The sequence below is a fragment of the Hydractinia symbiolongicarpus genome, chromosome 14, assembly GCF_029227915.1.
Source record: "Hydractinia symbiolongicarpus strain clone_291-10 chromosome 14, HSymV2.1, whole genome shotgun sequence".
In the NCBI taxonomy this organism is placed as follows: domain Eukaryota; kingdom Metazoa; phylum Cnidaria; class Hydrozoa; order Anthoathecata; family Hydractiniidae; genus Hydractinia; species Hydractinia symbiolongicarpus.
This window is the reverse complement of record NC_079888.1, coordinates 19,551,297-19,576,002: the sequence shown is the minus strand read 5'-3', so window position 1 is coordinate 19,576,002 and position 24,706 is coordinate 19,551,297. Positions and strand designations below refer to the sequence as shown.

Below are 24,706 nucleotides of genomic sequence, written 5' to 3'. Positions count from 1 at the left end.
AATGAAATGGACTACATTAAAACGCAAGATGGATCTGAAAACTGGTCTTCGACTGGAAATATAATTTATTTGATTTATATATATATAATTTATTTATGCGCCAAATGAAATAGTTTTTACTTTCTGGTTGTGATATATTTTTTGTTTTTCGAAATAATAAGTAGAAAAATAAACGCTCAGTTTTTCAATTTTCTTTTCCATCGCCCTCTATTAAATAAGCAGAAAGTGTATAACTTAACATTTTTTATCGTGCATAAATTGTAAAAACAAACTTAGATGTTGTCATCGTGCTTATGTTTAAAATAATATCGCACTAATGAAATGGACTACATTAAAACGCAAGATGGATCTGAAAACTGGTCTTTGACTGGAAATATAATTTATTTAATTTATATATATATAATTTATTTATGCGCCAAATGTAATAGTTTTATACTTTCTGCGTTGTGATATAATGTTTTTTGTTTTTCGAAATAATAAGTAGAAGAATTAACGCTCAGTTTTTCAATTTTCTTTTCCATCGCCTTCTATTAAATAAACAGAAAGTGTATAAGTGCTGAATAAATTCTACTCGCCACTTATCCTAATATTCGCGATTTTAAAGAAATTCGCGATTTTAAGAAATCAGTTGCCTTCATATATGTTGGTTTTCAAATAAAATAAATAATTTCATATTTTACGCTGCATGTAGTTTCGATGATGTGAAAACAAGGCTTTCCTACTGTTATGAAGTAGCTGTAAAACTTTAGTTTGCGTCTGCTGTTTAATATAGTGCTAGCCCGCGAAAATCACAATAAAAGTAAATGTTAAGGTTATAGCCCATTTAAATTGTAATTATAACGTTGGAGGTATTCATTTAGAGCTAGAAATTACCAAATAAGTATTTCTATATTTTACCCTCGATACAATATTGGCGATTGAAAATAAAATAAAAAATTAATAATTTGCTAATGTAATATCCATTTACAGATTTTATATAAGGTTATTAAAATTTCACATCAAATCAGAAAAGTCAGTGAGAGAAAGTAAATTAGTTCATCCCTAAAGTGTACAGTATACTGTACACAATAATTTAATAATCAACTGCAGGGACTCTTATACAAGAATGATATAAATAGTATGTTTGGTCGGTTTTCTAAATGACAAAAAGTTGATGCGGCTAATGTATTGTATCGTGTATACTCTTCTTTAATTTGGTAAAACACTTAATGTATAAAGATTAAGCCTTTCTTATTGACACTTCAGATTAAAATATTAGGGTTTTCAACATAATCACAATAGCTGTATTGTAACAAGTGTTGTTACTGTCGGTTATATGTGGGATTCAATGCGATTTGACATTATCGACTAGTTATTATAATATTTTTTAAAACATTTATTTGCATTAGGAATTACATTGAATTAAATGAATGTCATTATTCTCTTGATGTTGAATATACATACAGCTACGTAAAAATGAAGATATAGGTAAAAGAATCTCCGTATGGAAAACAAAACAAAACAAATATATTTTGCCGATTGTTTTAACAATACTTTCAGGGAATTAAATTGTGCGGAATATATTTTTGCCAAGACATAGGGACTTGCCAACTTTGCGGGAAATAATTGTCGCGAAAATTACATACCGTTTTTCCTTTTGTTAACGTCAGTATCGTTTCCTCAGATGCGGAATAAGAGTTAGTTTCCAGAAAGTAAAATAATTCTCTCAGCTAAAATTACTTACACATTGGTGGCAGTTACAATAACTGAAAAAAAAACAAATTTACTTATTACGACAAACAATATAATTCCATTTAACATGGAAAGCAAGCCCATGTGTCGTATGTAAAACAGAAGCAACCTGACAACGATCTTAGTTACAGTGCAGCATGAGTTATTATTAAAGATATTATTATTATCTACAGAAACAATAGAATATCAACATCTTGAACATATAGTTTAGTAGGCGACGTTTAGGGAGATCCTTCTTCCGTCATCGGGCAAAGTAAAATGATGTTAAGCATGTATTTGTATAATTGCAGACGATCGAAAGTCATAAAAAAACCAGTCAGAAACGAGCTGATAATTACAGTTAATTATGGTAATTAACATTTTCGGACCTAGATGTAGGTAACTACTTCTTCTGTAGGGCTGGTAACCAAATCTTAGGAAGTTTATACGAGATGCTGTTTATGTGTTTGTTACGTGCTACGCTGTTAATGGTTTCTTTAATCTTCCTGGCCGTTGTTCTGGATTCTCTGTCAATGATTTTCTTCTCATCCCAATTAAACTGATGACTTCTGCTCCAGCTGTGGTCCGCAATTTTGTTTTTCTTCACATCTCCGTTTCTCGCTGCGCGCATATGTTCTTGTACTCGTTGCTTAAACTTTCTTTTTGTTTCGCGGGATTTCGTGAACAACATTGCATTGTTGTTCCAGGTTTATTTTGTCTTTTGGTTTAGACAAAGTGCTTCTTAGGGTGTCTCGCTAGTACCTGGTACAAAGGGTAGGGATGCTGATGCGATAAATTCCTCTAATGTTTCCTTGTTGTCTCCGTTGCATTTTCTCTTCATTTTATTTTCTACTTGCGTGATGACTTTATAACTGTATCCAATTGCGATTAATGCATTCCTTACGTCGAATTTCTTCTTTCCTCTCCTGTTTGTCACTGACTACGCTGTTGGCACGATTCAGTAATGAAGATATGACATTTCTTTACAAGTTTTCTGATGGTTTGAATCAAGGTACTGGTCAGTGTGTGTTGGTTTACGATACACTGAAACTGAACTGAAATGGAACCATTCTTGCGTTTGACCAAAGTGTCCCGGAAAGCGATACTTCCATCGTGTTCAAGCTCAACAGTGAATTTGATTTGTCGATGTAGGCCGTTGATGTGTTCATGGAACTCTTTTAGATGAGATCTTCTGATTGTGCTTGCATGTATATTTCTGCGAATACTGATGATGCAGGGCAACCCCCTTTCCCTGGGTTTGTAATTATTTTTTAGCTTTAAGCTTTCACCTATTTTGGATTTGTCTTTCCTACGGTATTTTGGGCTTCTTGTACAGCATTTCTTCTACAAATGTTGCTCCCCAAACTAAAATAGAAGTTACTTGTCAGTGAAATAGCATATATTACTACTACCGCAATTCTTATTACCAATTGAAAGTTCTGAACTAAAAATTGCTGTCAGACGTGGATTTGAAGTACCAAATGTAATGATTTTCAATACTTCCAACCAGGATATGTTTTGTTGGCATCGTTTCTCCTAGTTTTACTCGCTCATAATTCTAGCTAATTTATACCTGGGTGCACTGTATATAAACAGAGCTAAAAATAAACATAGCATTCACGTTTTCAATTGCTAAAATTATTTGTATCAAAATATAACTTTACAATTGGTAACTGCGTTTGTGAAACGCAGTTGGTGTCTACTTGTGTTGTAGTATTTTGAAATTTCAGATAAATTTCAGTTCATGGATGCCAATTTTTGTCAAGGTGAGAGAAATATAATTTTATCATATTACTTGTATTTTATACTTTTGACTTTCAGTTTTTTTAAGTAACCTACGCATTTGCTTTGGTAACTAAACTGTTGTATTAGCCAAAAGTATCTTCTTCTTGCTTTAAAGGTCTTGTTTATGTATATTTAAATATTAAAATACCTGTATATTTTTAGATAAGAACAATTGTTACTTTGATGGAATTAAAGAACTGTTTGAGCAATTCCTGTAGATGGACATAAACCAATTGTTTGCATAGGATCTTATTTCAACTTGAAAAAAACTGAGCAATGCTGCTCTTCTATATTGATGAAAATCACTCACTGATTTAAACCAGTTCGGCTACTGATGTATTACATTTACAAAAAATGTGCATCGCATTGCAGTGCTAATGTAAATACAGTTATCTTTCGCTTGGTGCTGTCTAATAAAAGGAATGGTACATACAAACATGGTTAAATGTTTTTGCTGTTGGAGAAGATGTCAAGATATTTACGACATATCTATAAAGTTCACGACTCGTTAAAAGCAACGGATGGTATAGATGCAAAATTTTGACTCGATCTATCATACAAGAAATGCTACAAAAAATTTTGGTAGTAGGTGATTGCTTTTCCGATACTCAAGAAAATATTATGTGGAAAAATCCAATAAAATGTGAAACTTAAAAATATTTAAAAGAATACTTCATAACGAAGAATTTTTCAAATATTTGTTAATATGGATATATACGTAGCGATTTTAAATATTTGAAATCGTGACTGTCCTTTTAAATGCTAAACTTTCATAACTTTTTTCACGGCATACATGAACTGAAATTTTCGGAATGATTTCTGCGGTTAATAATAATTGAGTAACAATCACATTAACTCCGTTTCACAAACACAACCACCCAATTTTGTTCCTATATTGTAAATTCAAACCAACTCAAAGCTAAATGCGAAAAAAACGGGACAAAATTTTTTTTGCACATAAAATAGGGATATTACCACCTACATCCGAATAAAGTCATTCCTTGTGTGTAAGGTTTCTCTTTTTCTGTAAATTTAGGCCATCACGTTATCATCAGGTTGGAGCGTTGTTTTAATTAAAATCATTTCATATTTTTAATTAAAAAATAGGTTGACATCTGAAACGTATTGAATTTTCGTCAGAACACTCCTCAACACCATCAAATACCTCTTTGTTTCTACTTTTAGTCATGTTGTTGCGTGCACATGCCTAAACGTTTCTGTGACTTTTAGCAGTACTTAATGAGAATATCCTATAAACTCATAGTGAAAATTTTGCTACAAATTGAAATTCTCATTTAATATCAGCACAAAGTAATACAAAACTACACGCTTTTTGGACGGATAAAGATGTTTAGTTTACTATTGAAAAAATACATATGCTTCGTTAAGGTCATTAAAATACCTAAAACCTCCTGCATTTTCTATTTCCCTTTTGCCCTTGTGGATTTTTCCTTGGATCTTATCAACTAGTTATTTATATGCAAACATTTTTAATGCTTAGTGTTTATTAAAATAATCATTTTTTTGCTGGGGACGAATTTCTGTTAGCGAGAACAGCAAGTGTGATTACCTTTCAAGCAATTATTTAATTATCTTGGGCTTTGTCTCTCTTCTTTCCCATCTGCGGCTTTGGCCGAGTAGCTCTTTTCCGTATTGTCAAAAATAACAAGGAAAACAAATTTTTTAATTCCTTCTTCAATCCGCCTTTTAAGGCACATTTTATATTCATAGCGAAATTAGTTGTGTACTAGCTGAATTCCCGTCGAAGAATCCATTGAATCTCTCATTAAACCGATGTAAAGGATAACATACAAAAACTTACAACTTTGGGCTTTTTGTCTCTTTTACAACGGGATGGCATAAAGAAAATAAGCCCTGGGATAGAGGTTGCTCACAATCTGCATTATTCTATGTTTGCAAACGCTGAAGCAAAAAATCTAACAAGAAAATAATAATAACCGAAATATTTCAATCCAAAATATTAAAAGAACAGTTTGCTTTAACAGACCCAAACTTATAATCAAGAAAATCACGCATAAAATCAAAGAAGCTAACAATGCAGCGTTTTCAAATTTAAGAATCGAATAAGTTTCAAATAATAGTTTAAAACAGTAACAACGGAAAAATTGCTTTTTACAGTTTATGTAAATTCTCTGATACACACGCTGTGTGTTTTCGTTTCAGCGTTGATGTTCTTAACCTATTTGACAAATGCTATTCTTGTTATTCTCAATATGTTGTACCATAACTATGGCCTGAAAATATGCAATGCCTTAATATAATAAATCCTGGTTATAAGTTACTATAGCTAGCTAATATCAATTTTTACATGTAAAGGCCTATTGCTTGGAAAGAAAAAAATTCAGTACGTTCGATATACAATAAAAAAAGTAAACTTCTAACCAATTTTGTGCGTCATACAAATGTTTATATTTCAGCTATTAAGCTCAGACATATTCTTAGGATATTCTAAACTTCAGACCCATTTTTCATCAAACTTAATATTTAAGGAAAAATTTAGCTATGGAAGAAACGGCTAAAAAATCGTTATACACCCACATTCAATTCTCTATCAAATAATTTACAGAAAACACCTGCTTTCTTTCGTTGAACTACAAAATTGTGAAGGTAATGTGAAAGGGAAACATTAATACTATTTGAATTATCAAATCCTTAAAATTCTTAACACAGTAGTAAAAAATTACCGTACCAGGTATGTTCGGCAGGGTGTGTATAATAAAGAAATAAGTTAGAAGTAAAAGAATATGCCTACAGTACTTACAAAATTGACGAAATAGAAAATAAGGTTGCTAAAATTTATATTATAACAAAAAAAAATACAAAAATACAGAAAAACAAACTTACTGTCTTAATCTACAGGATGTAAAGAGAAATGTTATTCATATATAGCCTTAGAAGATATGTTTTTATAAAGGATTAAAACTAGGTTTGTAAATCGACGTATAAATTCAGAATATTCCCATTACCTGCTATTTTTTGGTAATTGTCAATTGTATGTAATTTGTATTTCAAATATTCTGAGCAATTTTAATATAGGAATAATATAAAGGCTATTTTTAATTACAAAATTATCGCGTTCTTGTAAAACAAACCAACCGACATCGTTTTAAATTCATCAAAAATACTTTATGATAGTGAAAAGTTGTTATATGGATTGACGTTGTTTATTTTCCTGTTTAATGGAATTAAAGCTCGCCTGAGTCTTTGATAACGTCGACGAACCACAGCAAAAGCAGATAAGTTGCCCGCTTATGAAATAACGTACTAGGTAGTACGAAGTTAAATAAAATTATATCTAAATAATGCAAAGGAATAAGGCGTATAATCATAGATGATAGCTTTTGCTGTAACAGGTAGCCTAGATTAAACTCCCTTGTTATGTCATTAAAAGTGATTGAACTGTGATGACTATTCCTTTTGTCTCCGAGAGTGGCTGGACCAAATGTGAGCAATTTACATTGGCTCGTTTAAGCTGACAATCGGTGCGACGGATCGGATTGAAAGAAACGAGAAGATATGTTGTAACTAACCATTGCATTATCCAAATGATGTGTTTAACATTTTTGTACCATTGTCACAGTGAGCCATGACATCACTTTCTCTTTACATTATTTTATGCACATGTTTTGCAGCACGACTGCTTCCCGCAATAAGAAGGCTTGGTTTTTCGCTATAATAAATAGAAATAGTAAGCTTTTTAATCTCATTGCAAGTTAAATTTAGGTCAAGAAAAAATTAGCAAAAAAGGAAATTTACTTAATTATTTTCTGCATCTAAATTTAAACAAAAAAGGATTTATCAAACGATTCAAACTTGTGTATATATAGCACAAAATAATACTTAAGAAATTTGTATATAATTTAAATAAATGTAATTCTTATAGTATATAAAGTGGTATTAAAAAAGAGAATATTTTCTGTTAATACAATATTACAGAAAGTATCAACTCTATCTAAGTTGAGAAAGGAGAAATAGAGACTAAATGCCTTTTCACTTTTCATTATCTTCCAAGAATCACTATGAATTGAAATAGCTGTGTTTTATATCTATAGGTCGTTGAATAATAAAAATAATGATTTTAGTCTCCTTAATCCTTTTTTTTAACAGTAATGAATGCAATTCTGGTTATGGTACAATTAATGGTAGTTGAAACATATGTATTTCCATAACTATTGGCTGTTAATTCTCCTTCTGCAGAATATTTCCTGCTGTAAAATAAATGTTTCCTTTGAGCCTTTACTTTGCATTTTCAAAAAGAAGAGAAACTTGGGAATTACTTTTCTTCCAAAATGCCTAAATACTTTTCCTGCGTGTATAGATACTAGTATATCCTATATGATTATTTACCGACTCTCGACGTATTAACTGAAACTAAAAAAGAAAAATTTAATATTAAACAATTATTATGTACATCGTTAAATAATATAATTATTTTATTGAGATTGTTATGATTATGCCACGAAGAATTGATATTTACTGATATTTACTATCTTAATCAATTTGCTTACGTGATCATAAATTGGAATGGCGGAAGCTCTTTTTTTTTGTTCTTCTGTTCTGCTGCCTAAGTAGATTTTTCGATGGACCTTATCGACTAAATAACTTATATTAGCACACTTTTTATTGCCTTGTATTTACAAAAAACACAATTTTTGTGGGCAATTAAGAAAAGCGAAAAAAATTAAAATGATATATAAAGAATCCAAATTAATTCTCCTTTCGAAAACTATGCTAAAGTGTTACCATGACAACAACTTTTCTGAGTGAGTGAATTTGCAGATTATTTTTTTAGAAGTAATTCCTTACAATGATTTTCTAGTATGTAGTCTGCCACTTTAAAGCAAAATCTTATCCTGTTTATGCTATATGGAGAATTAATATTTTAACATTTATAAAGTAAAATTCGAAGTAATAAAGTAAATATATAAGCTACATTTTCTTGTGTTTACAACATGCTTCCTCAACAACCGCCGCCATGTTATAGCATTTTTTTCAGATTAAGCCCAGCATGTCATCCCGGATAGCAAAAAGGCTACTTGAACATGTTGGGGGAAATAAACATTGAGAAAAAAAAGAAAATTATATTATTGCAAGTAGGTTTAATTTTTGGTGAATAATTGAAACGTCTACTTGCACTGCAGTCTCTTGTCAGCTAAGAAACAAAAAACGAGCTGCATAAACCATTATCATCCACAGGATGTTTTCGTTGATGTGGAAGCCTATGTAAAAACAAAAGAACCTCTGGGGACCAGGTTGTGCGTGGAATCTCTAGCAGGGTAGATACTGTTTAAAAACGAGTCAATCAAAAATCCTGTGGCAATTTTTTAATCTCAGTCCTTCGTATCCTTGCGTTAAAGAATAGATCTTGCACAAATTTCGTTGCACATTCTTCTTTACGTTAAACATAGGCTTCTATGTTATATTAACAGGAATGCATGGTCTTCTATTTTTCTCAACTTGCTATTTTTTGTAAATCTTACGATCCGCTGGAATGACTGTGCGTTCGCGTGAATTTCAAACTCGTCAGTTTTATTACATCCCTCGCAGTTATACAAATATTTTATAAATATATAATTGCACAACTTTAGGAATTACAGAAGGAAGAAAAAAAGAAAAAAATGAAATGCAAGAAGGTTAATTGGATACGTTTTTTCAGTAAAACAATACAAATATTAAATCTGCAAAGCTGTATAGTTCTTGTAGAATAAGGTGTGTCCATAAAAAGGTGGTTTTTAGCATGTTGAGTGTGCAATATTTTCTGTAATTGATAAAAGAACACTTTGTCGTAGTAGACATAAAGTTAGATTCATTATGTCACAGAACATCGTTAATGTTTTTTTTTTACACGCGACTTGTCGTTACTGCTACTTTTTGTAGTAGTAGTTTTAGAACAGTTTGCTGTTCTTCCTTTTATCTTGTAGTTATTAAATCAAAAATGCTTTCCATCCTTTCAAATTGAATTTCAAATTTGGAGAATTCTCAGATCTCTAATCTACCTTATCCAAATTCCTCCAAATCGATTTTATTGTCTGCATTGTGCAATAAAAACAAGGCATATTAGTTGATGCGTTAACATACGTCGTAACGTAAACAGAAACTAACCAGTACTTATTTACTTACTAAAAATTTTATTTCTTTGTCTTTACTTGTTCTAAAACAACAAAGGATAAATTTTATTTTTTGATATTCCGGTATTCTTCATGGTTCAGTCAAAAGAATGATTAGCCATGTTTTTTTTAAAAAAATATTTAATTGTTAATGTTACCAATTGATAATTTAGCGCAAAGAAAAATTTTTAGAATAAAAAACTTGTAAGGATTTTTTTATATTTCTTTAAAATTTAGATTAACAAGATAATAGCCTGACACTTCTCCGTTCGTTTTTTTTTTTTTTAATTTTTATGTAAGATTAGAACCAGGTTTAACGTGAATTTTTACAAAGAAACCTCAAATCAAAATAAGGAAACACGCAAGGGTAAAATTTTCTAGCATTTTCTTTTTTCCTAAATGTAGCACGTCAGGGGAAAAGAAAAACATAAAAAGGAACATGTTGGTTCATATTCTCAATTCCACACTTTTTCTGTGTCAATTATAGATTTGAAACGTCGTATAAAAGTGCCATAGCTCTTACAATTACCTGAAGCTTTTCCAGAATGCATATTAAGTCAGCTCAAACCTTAAATTTGAATTAGCTTCTCTTCAACAAAGCCAACCTCCAGACATCTTATATCCTCTTCTTCTTTACTTTTAGTCATGTATTTACTCGCACTAACGAAAATGTAACTTGCTTAAACCATTTTTCGTACGCTTTTGCAGAATATTTGCGTCAACATTGATTTTCATGTTACATTATATTTCTCTGGCAGTTGTGGGCCATTGTAATACTCCATGAACTGATAAAGGTGAGAATGTAACACGCTTTCAAATTAATACTTAGACTGAAGATAAATTGAAAATTAAGAATTTTCTATAGAATATGACGATAGTAAAAAGTTTATTACAAGTTCAACTGAGAATACTGAAAAATTTGATATAAAAAAGGAGTGTAATTTTGCATTACTATATGTTTTAATTTGCCGACTTCATCATTTTTTTTCTTTTTTGCCATCTTTGGCATTTTCCGAGAAGTCGCTTTTTTCCTTTTTCTCTAAAACAACAAAAAAAGCTAATGCTTTTTTCAATTCACCTCCTATATTTAGAGCGAAAATTATTTGAGTATTTTGACAGCGTAGTGAAGATAAGCATTGTACTTTATTCAGTAGTTAAACGTGAAAATCTCGAGATAATTTTTGTTGTCAGAAATATCCAGGAGTATGTTTTTAAGCCGTTAAAGAATGCCTAGACGCCATAAAAAGGAAATATATTTATAGTATGCAACCTACTTCGGTGGTAATTCTCTTGCCAAACGCTCTAGGGTACCTCAATTGCGTCTTCTATTCTCGTCATAATATATATGCACGTTCTTACTTGTAAACCAAATCAAGAGAGGTCGAAAATACCTATAGCGTTGATTATTTTTGTGCAAGTGAGAATTTAGTATTGACATTATTAACTTCTTTTTGGTGGCCCGTGAAAAAATCCACGGGTGTGCGTTATAAATTTAGACTAATCGGTGCCCCCTAAATAAATATACGGGTTCGCCTGTCCTTAAACATTGCGTTTAGCGTTTCGGTGACAGGACTTTTTCCTCGCGAATAAGCAGACAGGCGACGGCTATTACTAGAGACTAGTTGCCAGCCCGCAGAGAAATCCAAATTACACGCTTTTTCGTGTGGATTTGCGGAGTCATTAAAGAAGCTGGTCGTTAACCGTAAAAAATACAAAATGATTTATAAAACAAATGTAATTTTACAAAATGTATGTAACAAATGTAAACGTTTTAAACTTGATTTTGTCTTAAAAAGTTAACTCTCTGTTTGTCATATTGGCTTTCTTTCTTTTTTGCTATTTTGTAAATTTAATTAGGAACCCTTAAAATACGTAAAACTAAGGATTTGAGAAAAGATTGCAACCTAATAATAATAAAGTAACATGATAAAAACATAACCACCTTATAATGATATTTCGAATTATATGAGTTGGCTCGCAAGGGTATACTCGTAAATTTTGACGTTCAAAGTAATCTTAAAAATTTCTGTCGCATGTCTGAAAATTGTTTGATTAACTTTCACAGAAAGACAGTCAATACCATTTGTTCACTAATGACAGCATTAAGTAGACTGATAAGTATAGCAAACTAAAGTGGCCACGTTTGCCAATGTACACAAAACTAGTTAAAACTAATGAATGGTTTTCTATAACTAATGAAGAACGAGAACATTTTTTGTACTCCGAATCAAAATTTCGAGTTAAAGAAATTTTAAATAACCATCCTCCTAGCAATGACGACACCGCCATCCCCACGGTCTTCGCTTTTTAAAGAAGTAATTCTTCTGTACATCTAAATAAGTAAAGAACATAAATTAGAAACAGATCGTAGGCGTACCCTGGTTTGATACCTCCGTTGAAAGTCTTGCTCTATTGCCTAAGTAAGAAAAAGGAATTCATTTAGACTTCATCGAATCGTACTGAAACTTTTTACAATATCAGTTTAAAGCAATTTTTTCTTCAGCAAAAGACATGTCATCAAATATATAGCATGTTTTAATGACTTCAAAAGATATAACAAGAAATATTTTTAGTGTCCCTAGTAACCATTTGTGGATGCTTCTTTTTTTCTATCCGTGTTCCAAGAAGCTATTACTATTATTGCTATTATTTGTAGCTATTACGTCATTATGGGCAAGGTTGCTAGAAATAGTGATGAAGGAAATATGTATGACTGGCAAATTTTTTTGGAATTATTCGCACCAGAGAGAGATTTTCGTGAAAATAATTGCCGCATTTTTAAGTCGAAATAAATTAAATTCGGCGAAATCATAAAGTTGGCAATTCGGAAAAGTATCTTCACCGGAACTTAGGTCACTCGTCAAAGCGACAAAACTATTAGTCGAGTTTTTTTCTATCACAGCCTATTTTATCTAGCAAAAATTGGGGTTAAAAGTTCTATCCAAGTTAAAAAGTGAATGAAGAAAGCGATTTTTCTACTTTGTACTAACCCTCACATGAAGTAACAAAACATGCTTTAACGCGTAAATTTCGCTATTACGTGTTCTTTTATAATTGGCCTAAAACACTTTCAACCTTAATTCTATGTTCATGAGAGTCATGAATCCCTTCTTTTGGGACTAGTTGTTATAATTAATTGTACCTTAACACGAGTCTCCAACGCACGAAACCGATCCTCCCGTGCATCCAGGTACCTCCTGAACCATAACGGTGTGCGCTAAATAATAAAGGATAAGTTTTATTTATAAAAGATTAGTCAGACTTACTAAAGCCCAGCCTGAAAGTCTTCCGGTGGATCCAGCCTAGTGAAAGGGAAAAAAATTGTCAATCGTAGAAAAGAAGCTCTGTGAGAGCAATTTGAGAGCTGCATTATAGATGAAAAACTCGAGTCAAATTAGCGAGACTAGTTGCATCACGTAAAGGCGCGAAAAGAAATTTATAACTTAAATAAATTCGCAGAAAAAACGTTATGCATACGGAATAACATGGAGCTGCTCAGCTGCTGGGGGTGCATTAAGAGCTGCTGGTGGTGCAGCTAATAGTGGTCGTGGCGGTAGCGTTGTTCCAGTTAAAGTTCGTGGCGGTGGTGGTGCTTGCTCAGTTGGTGGTGCTGGCGCCAGTGATGCTGATAGCTCCCGTCGCTGGTGGTGGTGCTGGCGCTGGCGCCTGGTGGTGGTGCTTGCTCCGGTGGTTGTGGTGGCTCTGGTGCAGCTAGATGTGGGGGTGGTGATGGTGGTGGTGCTGGTGCAGCTGATGGCTGCGGTATTGGTGGTGGTGGATCTCCGTTTACTCTCCTCCTCCGTCGCTCTCTCACATAAACTGGCTGGACATCATTTGGTCTACAAGAAAGAAATAATGTATATAATATTCTTTCTTTCCTTATTGAGTGCATCAAGATTCTTACAAAAATTCATTCACCCCACAATTTTGGGTTTAAGTGTATTTCTGACAATCAAACGCAAAAATAAAATTTGCTACAATATATGTTCAACGCTTTTTTACAAAGATGCCTAACAAACTGAATAGTCTTTCGGATGCTAAATTCTACAATAACTCTTTTACAAAAGCCAAAGTATAGCCTTGTTCAACAAACGATCGCACAATATCACTACAAACTTAAGAACAGCTTAATTTTGTACAATTGTTTCAAGAAAAGTTGTTACTGAAAAAGATTGTGCTATCCTATTTTCAATTAATAGTACCGATTTCTGAGGTAAGAAAGTTGGATACTTTATATAAAGCATGCATTGGCGGATGAGTGGCTTACGTATAAAAAATTATAGCAAGAAAATTACTTATGCCACTCTCTTGACGGCTCTTCTCGCATTCTAAATTGATAAAAATGTCGATAATAACTAAAGAACTGTATCGAGAAAATAATTTTATGTTACTTATCCTTCGGAAAGATGATAAACAAGAGGAAGAGGAAGACAAAAAGGATGAAAAAGTGGATGAAGAAGTGAATGAAGGTGTTAGGACAATGAGGACGGTAAGGAAGGTGCAGAGGAAGACAAAGAAATTGCAGACGAGGAAGATGAGAAGGTAGAGGATGAGGAGGCAGAACATCAATTAGAAACAGATCGTAGGCGTACCCTGGTTTGATACCTCCGTTGAAAGTCTTGCTCTACTGCCTAAGTAAGAAAAAGGAATTCAGCGTGAAGCAATATCAGTATTTACAATATCAGTTTAAAGCAATTTTTTTGCCTGGAGCATGTAATTGACATTCAAGTAAGTTTTAACTGGCGTGCATAGGGACTGTTATTTGAAGCTATTACGTCATCATACGCTTTTAATTAAATTAATAGCCCCCGTAAAGTGAATTTTATTACATCATGCAAAGTAATGGGCAAGGTTGCAAGAAATAGTAATGAAAGAAATATTTATGACTGGCAAATTTTTCTGAAATTATTCGCACAAGAGAGATATTTTCGTGTCTTCCTTTCGTCTATAAATGCGAAGTCGACTTCAATCACAAAGCAACACATATTCTATGCGGTCACTCCTTAAAGGGACAAAAATCTCCACTGTTCTACCGATTTGCTAAGAGATTGAAATTGATTTTCGTCAGTAACGCCGTTAAAAAAATGCTGAACTAAGGATGTTCATAAAAAATCTGAGAGTCATGAATCCCTTCTTTCGCGACGTTGTTAATTAAATGTACCTTAACACGAGTCTCCAATGCACTAATCCGATCCTTCCTTGCATCCAGGTACCTCCTGAACCATAACGGTGTGCGCTAAATCTTCCGGTGGATCCAGGCTAGTGAAAGGGAAAAATATTGTCAATCGTAGAACAGAAGCTCTGTGAGAGCAATTTGAGGCTTGTATTATAGATTAAAAACTCGCACGAATGCGAAAGTCGAGTAGGTTGAGTCAAATTAGCGAGACTGGTTTCATCACGTAAACGCGCGAAAAGAAATTTATAATTTTGATAAATTCGCAGAAAAAACGTTATACATACGGAATAACATAGAACTGCTCAGCTGCTGCGGGTGCATCAGGTGCTAATGGTGGTGGTTGCGGTAGCAGTGGTCCAGGTAAAATTGGTGGTGCGCCAGTGGTGGTGATGGCTCCCGTGGTGGTGCTGCCTCCGGTGGTGGTGGTGGTGGTGCTGGCACTGGTGGTGGTGCTTGCTCCGGTGGTGGTGGTGGCTCTGGTGTAGCTGGATGTGGTGGTGGTGATGGTGGAGCTGGTGGCTGCGGTAGTGGTGCTGGTGGATCTCGGTTTACCCTCCTCCTCCGTCACTCTCTCACATAAACTGGCTGGCCATCATTTGGTCTACAAGAAAGAAATAAAAACTGAATAGTCCTTCTGATTTTGAATATTGGTAAGCGACTGCTTGCTGAAGCATGTCCTTTATTTAATGTGGTTAGTTTTTTCAAATACTAGTACAAGACGATTTCTGAGGTAAGAAAGTTGGATACTTTATGCAAAGCATGCATTGGCGGTGGTTGACATATAAAAAAAGTATAGCAAAAAAAATACTTACGCCACTCTCTTGACGGCTCTTCTCGGATTCTAAATTGATAAAAATGTCGATTTACCCTTCGGACGTTGTGATACACAAAGTATCGTTGCCCATTCCTCCACACTTGGTCTTGCTGTGGTGGTGGTTGCTGTTGTTCAGGCTCCTCCGCCTGGCCTGCTTCTTGTTGTTGTTGTTGTTGAGGTTGTGGTTGTTGATGTTTTTCGTTATTCTACAAAAGCGTATGTACTATAAGACAACAAAACATCTCTATCGTAACACGTGCTGCATGAGTAAGAACATGTCATGTTACGAATAGCTTCGTGTATTTTATTGTAGATTTTTTCTGTTATTTTGTATAATGAACTGTTTGTTTTTTATATTTTGTAATCTAATGGGTGAAGACTGTGTGCACTAAATAACTTGTGCTTCATAACCCCTTTGTGGAAGATTTATGGGTAGTGGTAATATACAACATGGTTGATTTGGATGTGCCCCTCAAAATCAGATCTATTTCCAAAAAAATAATAATGTACGATACGGTTTACTTGTACTTAAGGGCTAAAACTGGCGTTCAACCTCCCATAATAATCCAAATTTCCCAAAAAACATTTTTAGCCTGTACTGGACACGTAATTTATCTGACAATACAATGGGAGCACTTGCTAAGAGAAGTTTCCAGGATGACCGAAACTATGTAAAGTAGAGTAGTGAGAACGTCTTTGATCCCATGTCTTTAGGCTCGAGTGCTTCTTTCGTATCGTAGTGCTGTGGGGGAGAACTGCCATACGTGATTAGGATTTTAGAAGTTACATTGCGGCATCGCTATCGATGCCACTGTTGAATCACAACCACGGTGTGAAAGTGTTCGAAATGGAAGCAATGCAGGAAGTAATAAGGTGGAATGTTGAGTAGGAATTGCGGGTGGCTGTAAGGGTGAATATGGAGGCAAATATGTATGGTGTTGTAAGTATGGATGTAATTGCGGACGGTGAGATGACTGACGCCGACACAGACGGTAAAGACACCTATGACACAGCACGAGTTGACGACACAAAAGATGATAAACAAGAGGAAGAGGAAGACAAAAAGGATGAAAAAGTGGATGAAGAAGTGAATGAAGGTGTTAGGACAATGAGGATGGTAAGGAAGGTGCAGAGGAAGACAAAGAAATTGCAGACGAGGAAGATGAGAAGGTAGAGGATGAGGAGGCAGAACATCAATTAGAAACAGATCGTAGACGTACCCTGGTTTGATACCTCCGTTGAAAGTCTTGCTCTACTGCCTAAGTAAGAAAAAGGAATTCAGCGTGAAGCAATATCAGTATTTACAATATCAGTTTAAAGCAATTTTTTTGCCTGGAGCATGTAATTGACATTCAAGTAACTTTTAACTGGCGTGCATAGGGACTGTTATTTGTAGCTATTACGTCATCATACGCTTTTAATCAAATTAATAGCCCTCGTAAAGTGGATTTTATTACATGATGCAAAGTAATGGGCAAGGTTGCAAGAAATAGTGATGAAGGAAATATGTATGACTGGCAAATTCTTCTGGAATTATTCGCAGTCGAAATAAATTAAATTCCGCAAAATCACATGTTTTTTTGTCTTCTTTTCGTCTGTAAATGCGAAGTCCACTTCAATCACAAAGCAACGCATATTCTATGCGGTCACTCATTAAAGAGACAAAAATCTCCAAAAATAAACTATTAGTCGAGTTTTTTTTAGCACAGCCTATTTTCTCTAGCAAAAATTGGGGTTGAAGGTTCTATCCTAAGTTGAAAAGTAAATGAAGAAAGCGATTTTTCTACTTTGTACTAACCCTCACACGAAGTAACAAAACATGCTTTAATGTTATTAAAAATCTGAGAGTCATGAATCCCTTCTTTCGGGACTAGTTGTTAAAATTAAATGTACACGAGTCTCCAATGCACGAATCCGATCCTCCCTTGCATCCAGGTACCTCCTGAACCATAACGGTATGCGCTAAATAATAAAGGATAAGTTTTAAATACATCATACATTTTATTTATTAAATATTTATTATTAAATAAATATTTATTATTATTAAACTTACTTGTGTAGTAGGTTGAGTCAAATTAGCGAGACTGGTTTCATCACGTAAATCACGTAAACGCGCGAAAAGAAATTCCTAATTTTGATAAATTCGCAGAAAAAACGTTATACATACGGAATAACATAGAACTGCTCAGCTGCTGCAGGTGCATCAGGAGCTGCAGGTGGTGCAGCTAATGATGGTGGTGGTGGTAGCGGTGGTCCAGGTAAAGTTGGTGGTGCTGGCGCCAGTGGTGGTGATCGCTCCCGTGGTGGTGATGGCTCCCGTGGTGGTGGTGGTGCTGGCAGTCGTGGTGGTGCTTGCTCCGGTGGTGGTGGTGGCTCTGGTGTAGCTGGATGTGGGGGTGGTGATGGTGGAGCTGGTGGCTGCGGTAGTGGTGCTGATGGATCTCGGTTTAACCTCCTCCTCCGTCACTCTCTCACATAAACTGGCTGGCCATCATTTGGTCTACAAGAAAGAAATAAAAACTGAATAGTCCTTCTGCTTTTGAATATTGGTAAGCGACTGCTTGCTGAATTATCGTTGCCCATTCCTACTTACCCTTCGGACGTTGTGATACACAAATTATCGTTGCCCATTCCTCTACACTTGTTCTTGCTGCTGCTGTGGTGGTTGTTCAGGTTCCTCCGGCTGGCCTGCTTATTCTACAAAAAGTATTTATTATAAGGCAACAAAACATACGAGTTCATTCTCCTCAGCGGAAAAGTATGTCTATTTTGTCAGTGGATTTATTTTGTTTACGTTACGTGATGTAAACAGTTTATTAAAATTCTTGTTTTTTCCGAACTTCTGATAATCCGAACATTCGTTAATTAGAACAAATAATTTAGTCCCTTGTATATTCGAATTAACGGACGTCCACTGTATTTATGTTTAAACCTACGAAAAAGGTTAGAGAAAAGTGGACAAGGTAAACAAACATATATTTTCAATTTTCTTTGTTGATTTCCGTCGCCGCTACGCGAATCGAAAAAGGATCAGTTGAGTTTAATAAATCAATTTCAACAAAAATAAATCCTGTATTGTCCACAGGTTTCAAAATCATGCATCTTTTGCTTAATAAGTTACTTGTTTAACAAAGGTATCAAAAACCGGCCTGATTAAATTTATATACACATTTATATACATCTTAGCCGTGATGCCCCATCAGGACAAGCTCCCTCCTTTTTAAAACAGTGGATCTTGTCATCTTCACTACCATCGACTGGAAGGCTTAAACCGCATGTTTTAAAAGATTTCACGATGAGCTCACTTGACAGCTTTTTCCAACCTTCTAAGATCCACTCGATTACTTTCCTTCGCGGAGGTGGCTTCATATTACCTGCTTTTGTATATTCGTGGATCCCTTCACTAAGCCATGTATCGTAAGCTTCGGTAACATGAGCTTTGAATGGCTTATTCCACGAAACATCGGGGGCTTGAATATACGGAGTACAACCACCGGGGACGATAACTGAATCAACATTGAAACTTTTCAAACGTTGCTTGATTGTTTGCATCATGTGGCATTCAAAGGAATCCCAAGCTAACAATCGCTTTTGAAAAGAAAATTTACCAATAACTGTTTTAATGTATTCTAATGTCAATTCCTCATTCATCCAAGCATTTGACGATGAAGCGATAATACATTTAGATTTGTATTCTTCGTTTAGAGCATTACATTCCCGCTTTGCACCCCCAAAAACGATGAATGGTTTGAGCCGTGTTCCATCAGCCTTTGCTGTAAGGCACACAGAAACTCTGACTTTCTCATGGCCAGTGGTCTTTAAAGGAATGTCTTTCTTTCCTTTGCTTTCTACAGTTGTCCCTGAGAGCATGTCAGACCAAATTGCAGTTTCATCCATCGCAATGATTGAACCAGCGGAGTATTTAAATTTTCTTTGTAATCGTCGGCACTGTAAAACATACATGACAAGTTTGTCGACCATACAACTAGGATTCTTTTGAGCGGTAGTTGTTCTTCTCCTTAAAGAAAGTCCGTTTCTTTTCATAAATTTTTCCAACCATCCACGACTGGCTACAAAGCTCTCTTTTACAGCAGGGTCATCGGTGCTTTTGTCATGGATAATCTTTGCTTTCTTCATTATTAATTTTCGAGAAACTCTAAGCATTGCTGATCTACGATCCATTATCCAGATGAGTACTTCTTCTTCTAAGTCGTCGTTCGTGAGCTTTCTTCCCCCACCATCAAGTCTTCTTCTTTTCAGTCCACCTTTATCAGCAACCCTGGCTTTGATGTCTTCCATTTTTGCTCTCCATTCACGAACTCTCCTCTCGTCAACATTGTATCGCCTTCCTGCTTGGCGATTTGAATAATTGATTGCATATTCCACGACTTCCTTCTTCAGATCCAAGGAATAGGATTTGATTTTTTCTCCTTTGTGTGAATTCTCGGTTGGAGCCATGTTATTTTGCACACACACACACCTCGCTCGCTAGAAATATTTTGTTTATTATACACTAGAACGACTTCATTTTTCGTAACAAAATCAAGCATTACAATAGCTTCCCGCATTCCATTTTTTCAAAAGGTAAACAAACAATGCAATGACTTCGCTGTACATTCAAGAGAGGGCGAAACATGGCTAGAACTATTCCAAGAAACTTTTCATTTGCCTTTATTGTGAAGTTTGAAACAAACATACGAGGCCACCATGTCTACAAAGATGTTTGGACTCCAACTCTGGGAGAGAAACTTAACTGCAAACCAGACGAAAGAGAAGAGGCCAAAGAATATGATCAAAACGCCATAGGTGTATACAAACTAAAGCCACAGGTTACAGTAAAAGGTGAAGATGAATCCGACAAAAAACCTACAGAAGAAAATAAAAAGACAGAATCAGAATCAAGTACTACACCAGCGGTTGAAAACGAGAAAAGTGAACCAAGCGAAACAAACAAAACGAACAAAGTAACCAAAGCCAAAGGAAGAAAATCAACCAAAGGAAGTAAAGCAGCAAAGGAAACTGAAGCAGTCAAAGAAACTGAGGTCGCGATCGAACCAGTATCTAAAGAGGTCAATAAAGAAGTTGTCGAAATAGATTCAGACGATCTGGGAGAAAAGGATGATGAGTTTTTAGTCGGACATTTACCCATTGAACTATCCAAACTAACGAAACAATTTTTGAAATCTGATAAAAACAACACGATGATCGCAAAAGTAACGGGAAAAAGGAAACGAGAGCTTGGCTTGGTCGTCCCTGCCAAGTTTCTTTGCTGTTCAACCAACAGTAAAATTGCAAACATTCTTTATGAGGAACTTAATAAGAAGAAATGTAAATTTAGCTATTTAGAACTTAATGTAAATGAATATTGCAATAAGAAGACTATAGAGTTCGAATAAAAGCATTGAAATCTCATTTTCTCTTGATTTTCTAATAAGCGCCGCATTTGAGGGTGCGGCGCTTATTAGAGGGCGGCGCTTATTACGAAATTCGAATTTTAGGTGCGGCGCTTATTAGAGGGCGGCGCTTAATAGAGGGCGGCGCTTATTGGAGGAAATACGGTATATAATATACCTGTGCATCACATGGCATGGATTTGTATCTTATGTATTTATTGCTGAATTAATTAACAATGAACTACTTCATTATTCAAATTGAGCTCGTTCAGAAGTTATTATATGCGAATCGTCAAGTTTCTACATAGCAAGATTTGTATTCTGGAATTTCCAGAATTTTTCTTATCACTTTTAATTCTACAATAGTCATTCATACAAAAAATTCTGGTACGACCCCTCTGTTATTTTTAGGTTGCTCATGAAGCCACCCTAGCACTCCACACTATTTGATTTAAATTTTGAATCAAAGTTAATGCAAAGTTGGAAGAGAAAAAAAGGACTGACATTAGTGACTTTTCATTGTTTTTTTATCATCATTGTTTCCTTATTTCGTGTGTTAATTCGCTCATGATAAGCGCCTAGCCACCAATTTCCGCGAAAAGGAAAGGAACGGAGAGGACTTTCTTTAAATATTAAACCTCTCAATTCAAACATAATTTAACTCGATTATTTAGTATGTGCATATTAAAATTCTATGTAAAACAGTGTCGATGAAAAAAGTAAAGGAAGTTAAAAAATCTGTGAAAAGGGAAAGAAATAAAAAAGAATTAAGAAAGAAGACAAACTCGATACTTTCTTAAATGGCGGAGAAGAATATTTACAAGATTTATTTAAATATTGTTATTTTTTCTATTTTGTGTAAAGATAATGTAAAAATGAAAATGTTGGAGAACATGTATTATCGTCGAATATCAACAGCCTTCGTGTTACCAGTGCACCAAAAACGAAGTCAACTTTTACCATTATCACATCAACAATATTCGTTTAGTAACAAATACACTGGGAAACAAAGCTTTGCTAAGAACAACGGTCAATCAATTTTTAACATAACACAGGATCCAAAACATAACACACCGATACTGACTCACACTTCTAGTGATTTTAATTAATCCAACAAATTCGATTTATTCGATAACACCAATAAGCGAGTTTAGCGGAAATTTCAGCAGAAATTTTACTAAAAAGATGTTTGGAAATTTAACAGTTAACTGTACGCACTGTAATTCATCTGGTGTGAACCTTTGCAAGCAACTGTACAGAGGAGAAAGGTAATCTTACTCTATCGGTATAATGTGCTGTAGTTTGATAACATGGCCAAGAATCCTTGGCATTTTAAAGGTAAACAAGAAGGCTTCGTGGTTCAAGGTTAGAAGAAAAAATAGTAATAGATAATAGGGAAGAAATATAAAGTGTAAAGTCATAATCCATCTCTATTTTTATTGTTTTATTTATTAGTCGAGGAAGAATTACCGTGGTATGAAGATCCAATAACATTCATGATTGCAGCAGCAAGCGTTTTTTTTATTTGTCTACTGGTTATTTTAAAATTTGTGCTTTCGTACTGCAGGTAAGACTCTATAATACTTTGTACGGAATAAACGATTCATCTTATCATTAATTAAACCGTGCAGTCATGCGGAAAAAAGAGACCACGGGAAGAAAATGTTCTATTTGCTTGAAAAAGGCTTTTTCCAGCAGCAAACCGAACATTCGTTCACTGTATTAATGACCGTCGTCTGTCTGCGCAAAATAAGACCGCAAGAAGCGAGACACATAGCTTATAATCTTTTCTGCTTTATAACACTTGCAGCAACCTCGTTTCCAAGGCATTTCGCCTTGTTGATAAAGTATAACGGTTCAGGGGCCACAAGAGCTTGGGGACGAGAGCAACATCACGCCAAAACACAACAAAATATTTCCTTATTTTCAAATATTTTCTTCCTTGGTTCTCTTATTTTCACCCTCTTTGCAATTTTTGTTTTCGAATCCTTGTTGGTACGGATAGTGAGTTGTGATGAAGACATGTTCATGATTTCTGCGTTCGAGCAAAAATATCAAACATCGGACGCCTTGCTTTATACACAATAGTTTATTTAGATTGACAACCAAACTTTTTGCCTCACCTGTGTAGGCTGTGATTTGTCGGTTAATTTTTTCTTACACATTCTTTTATTAACATTAAAGCTAGTTCTTCAGCCTTAAGCTTATAGCTTGCCGCTTCGTTTTCTTTTTAACCTTCAATAGTTCATTTTCACCCTTTTTCCAAAACATAGGGGCACTTTTTATGAGAACCTAGTACTAGGAGTTGTAATGTTCTAAGGAGAGCTGCATTTGTTTAATTTTGCTCTGCTATTTGCGAGACTGACTTAAGTTCTTCTAATTCGAATTTCTTTCGTGTTATTATTTTTTATTTTTTGTTTTGTTTTTATTTCAGCAAATATTCCGGAGAGTATTACGTTCCACGATGGAAATTACCTCGCAGAAAGAATGGGAAAGAAGGAGACTGGATTCCAACCATTAGTGACGTCGAACCTCCGCCAGCTGAAAAGTAAAAAGTATAACGGTCATAGTTGAGGATGGACAGTTAAAAGTTTATTATGGAATGTTAGATCTGAAGAGAATAATTTGAACTTAATATAATATCCCCAAAAAAAAATTTATGTTTTTGTTTCCGCGTTTGGTTATAAAAAGTACTGAATTGCACCATCTAAACTACTGTACATTTGGTGTCTAAAAACAGGCTGAATTCGATTATTAAATTAGGCAGAACTAACCATACACGCTTTTTCTTAAAATGTTTCATATCTTCGAATCTCCCTCTATATTTTTTACTTGTTTGCAAACATTTTCTACGCTCTGTATAAGTTTGTATTCTTAGAACTACATGAATACGAGAAACCCGTATAACCCGTTCATTTTCGTTCATTATTCACATAGTATTTCTAGCACCAAGTATTGCACGTTCCATATATTTTAATATAAGCCCTTGAGTAACTTATTCAAAAGCAAGCAGGTAATTTCTTTAGATAAGCTCCCGTGAATCTACGCATGCGCATAAAGAGAAGCATCTAGTTAAAACGTTTAAGCGACGGAAAATTTAAGACTATTCAGGCTATTTGTATTTAGACGAAATTTTAACCAGACCTCGGCAGTTCTAGATAGTGCAGCATTAATCAACAACTTACGGTGGTTTTCCATAAAGCAGTAATTACTTTTGCGCAATAGACAAAAAAAACGCCATTGGTTTGGAGATTTTTGTGATCGGGCGAAAGAATAAAGCTCCCCCACAAAGTTGAATGAATTCAACTTTGTGAAGGAGCTTTTCAGCGATAGTCAATCAGATCACTTGGAAAAAAATAATTTAAAAACAAAATGACACAAGCGACAAAATCGCCGTCCCAAAAATCGACGTCAAATTTTGCGTTCAGGCACGAAAATTTTCTTTATGGAAAACCACCTTAAGAAATAATGTACGTCGGGTTCCACAAAGTAAAGCACCTGTGAAGCACTACCTAGCACTAAAAATATAGCCCCAAGTAACGCTAAAATAAGTTTGAGCATTCACACTGCTGGTCATTAAAAACTATAAGCTATATACTATAACTATAAACTGTTGGCATCCTTTGATAAATTATTTTTTACTAAACAGCAACTTTATCGTTATTTCGCGCTAGTTAGTCTTAATTAGCGCCTACACGCT

The 24,706-nt window shown here is 34.6% G+C and overlaps 1 protein-coding gene across 1 annotated transcript; it reads left to right on the top strand.

The window, feature by feature from the left end:
- Window positions 1–16,529: 16,529 nt before the first annotated feature.
- On the top strand, window positions 16,530–18,092 carry LOC130625268 (loricrin-like). Its single transcript, XM_057440319.1, has 3 exons — window positions 16,530–16,730; window positions 17,488–17,548; window positions 17,803–18,092. Exons 1-3 carry the CDS (start codon window positions 16,530–16,532, stop codon window positions 18,090–18,092), a joined length of 552 nt encoding a protein of 183 aa, XP_057296302.1.
- Window positions 18,093–24,706: the final 6,614 nt, after the last annotated feature.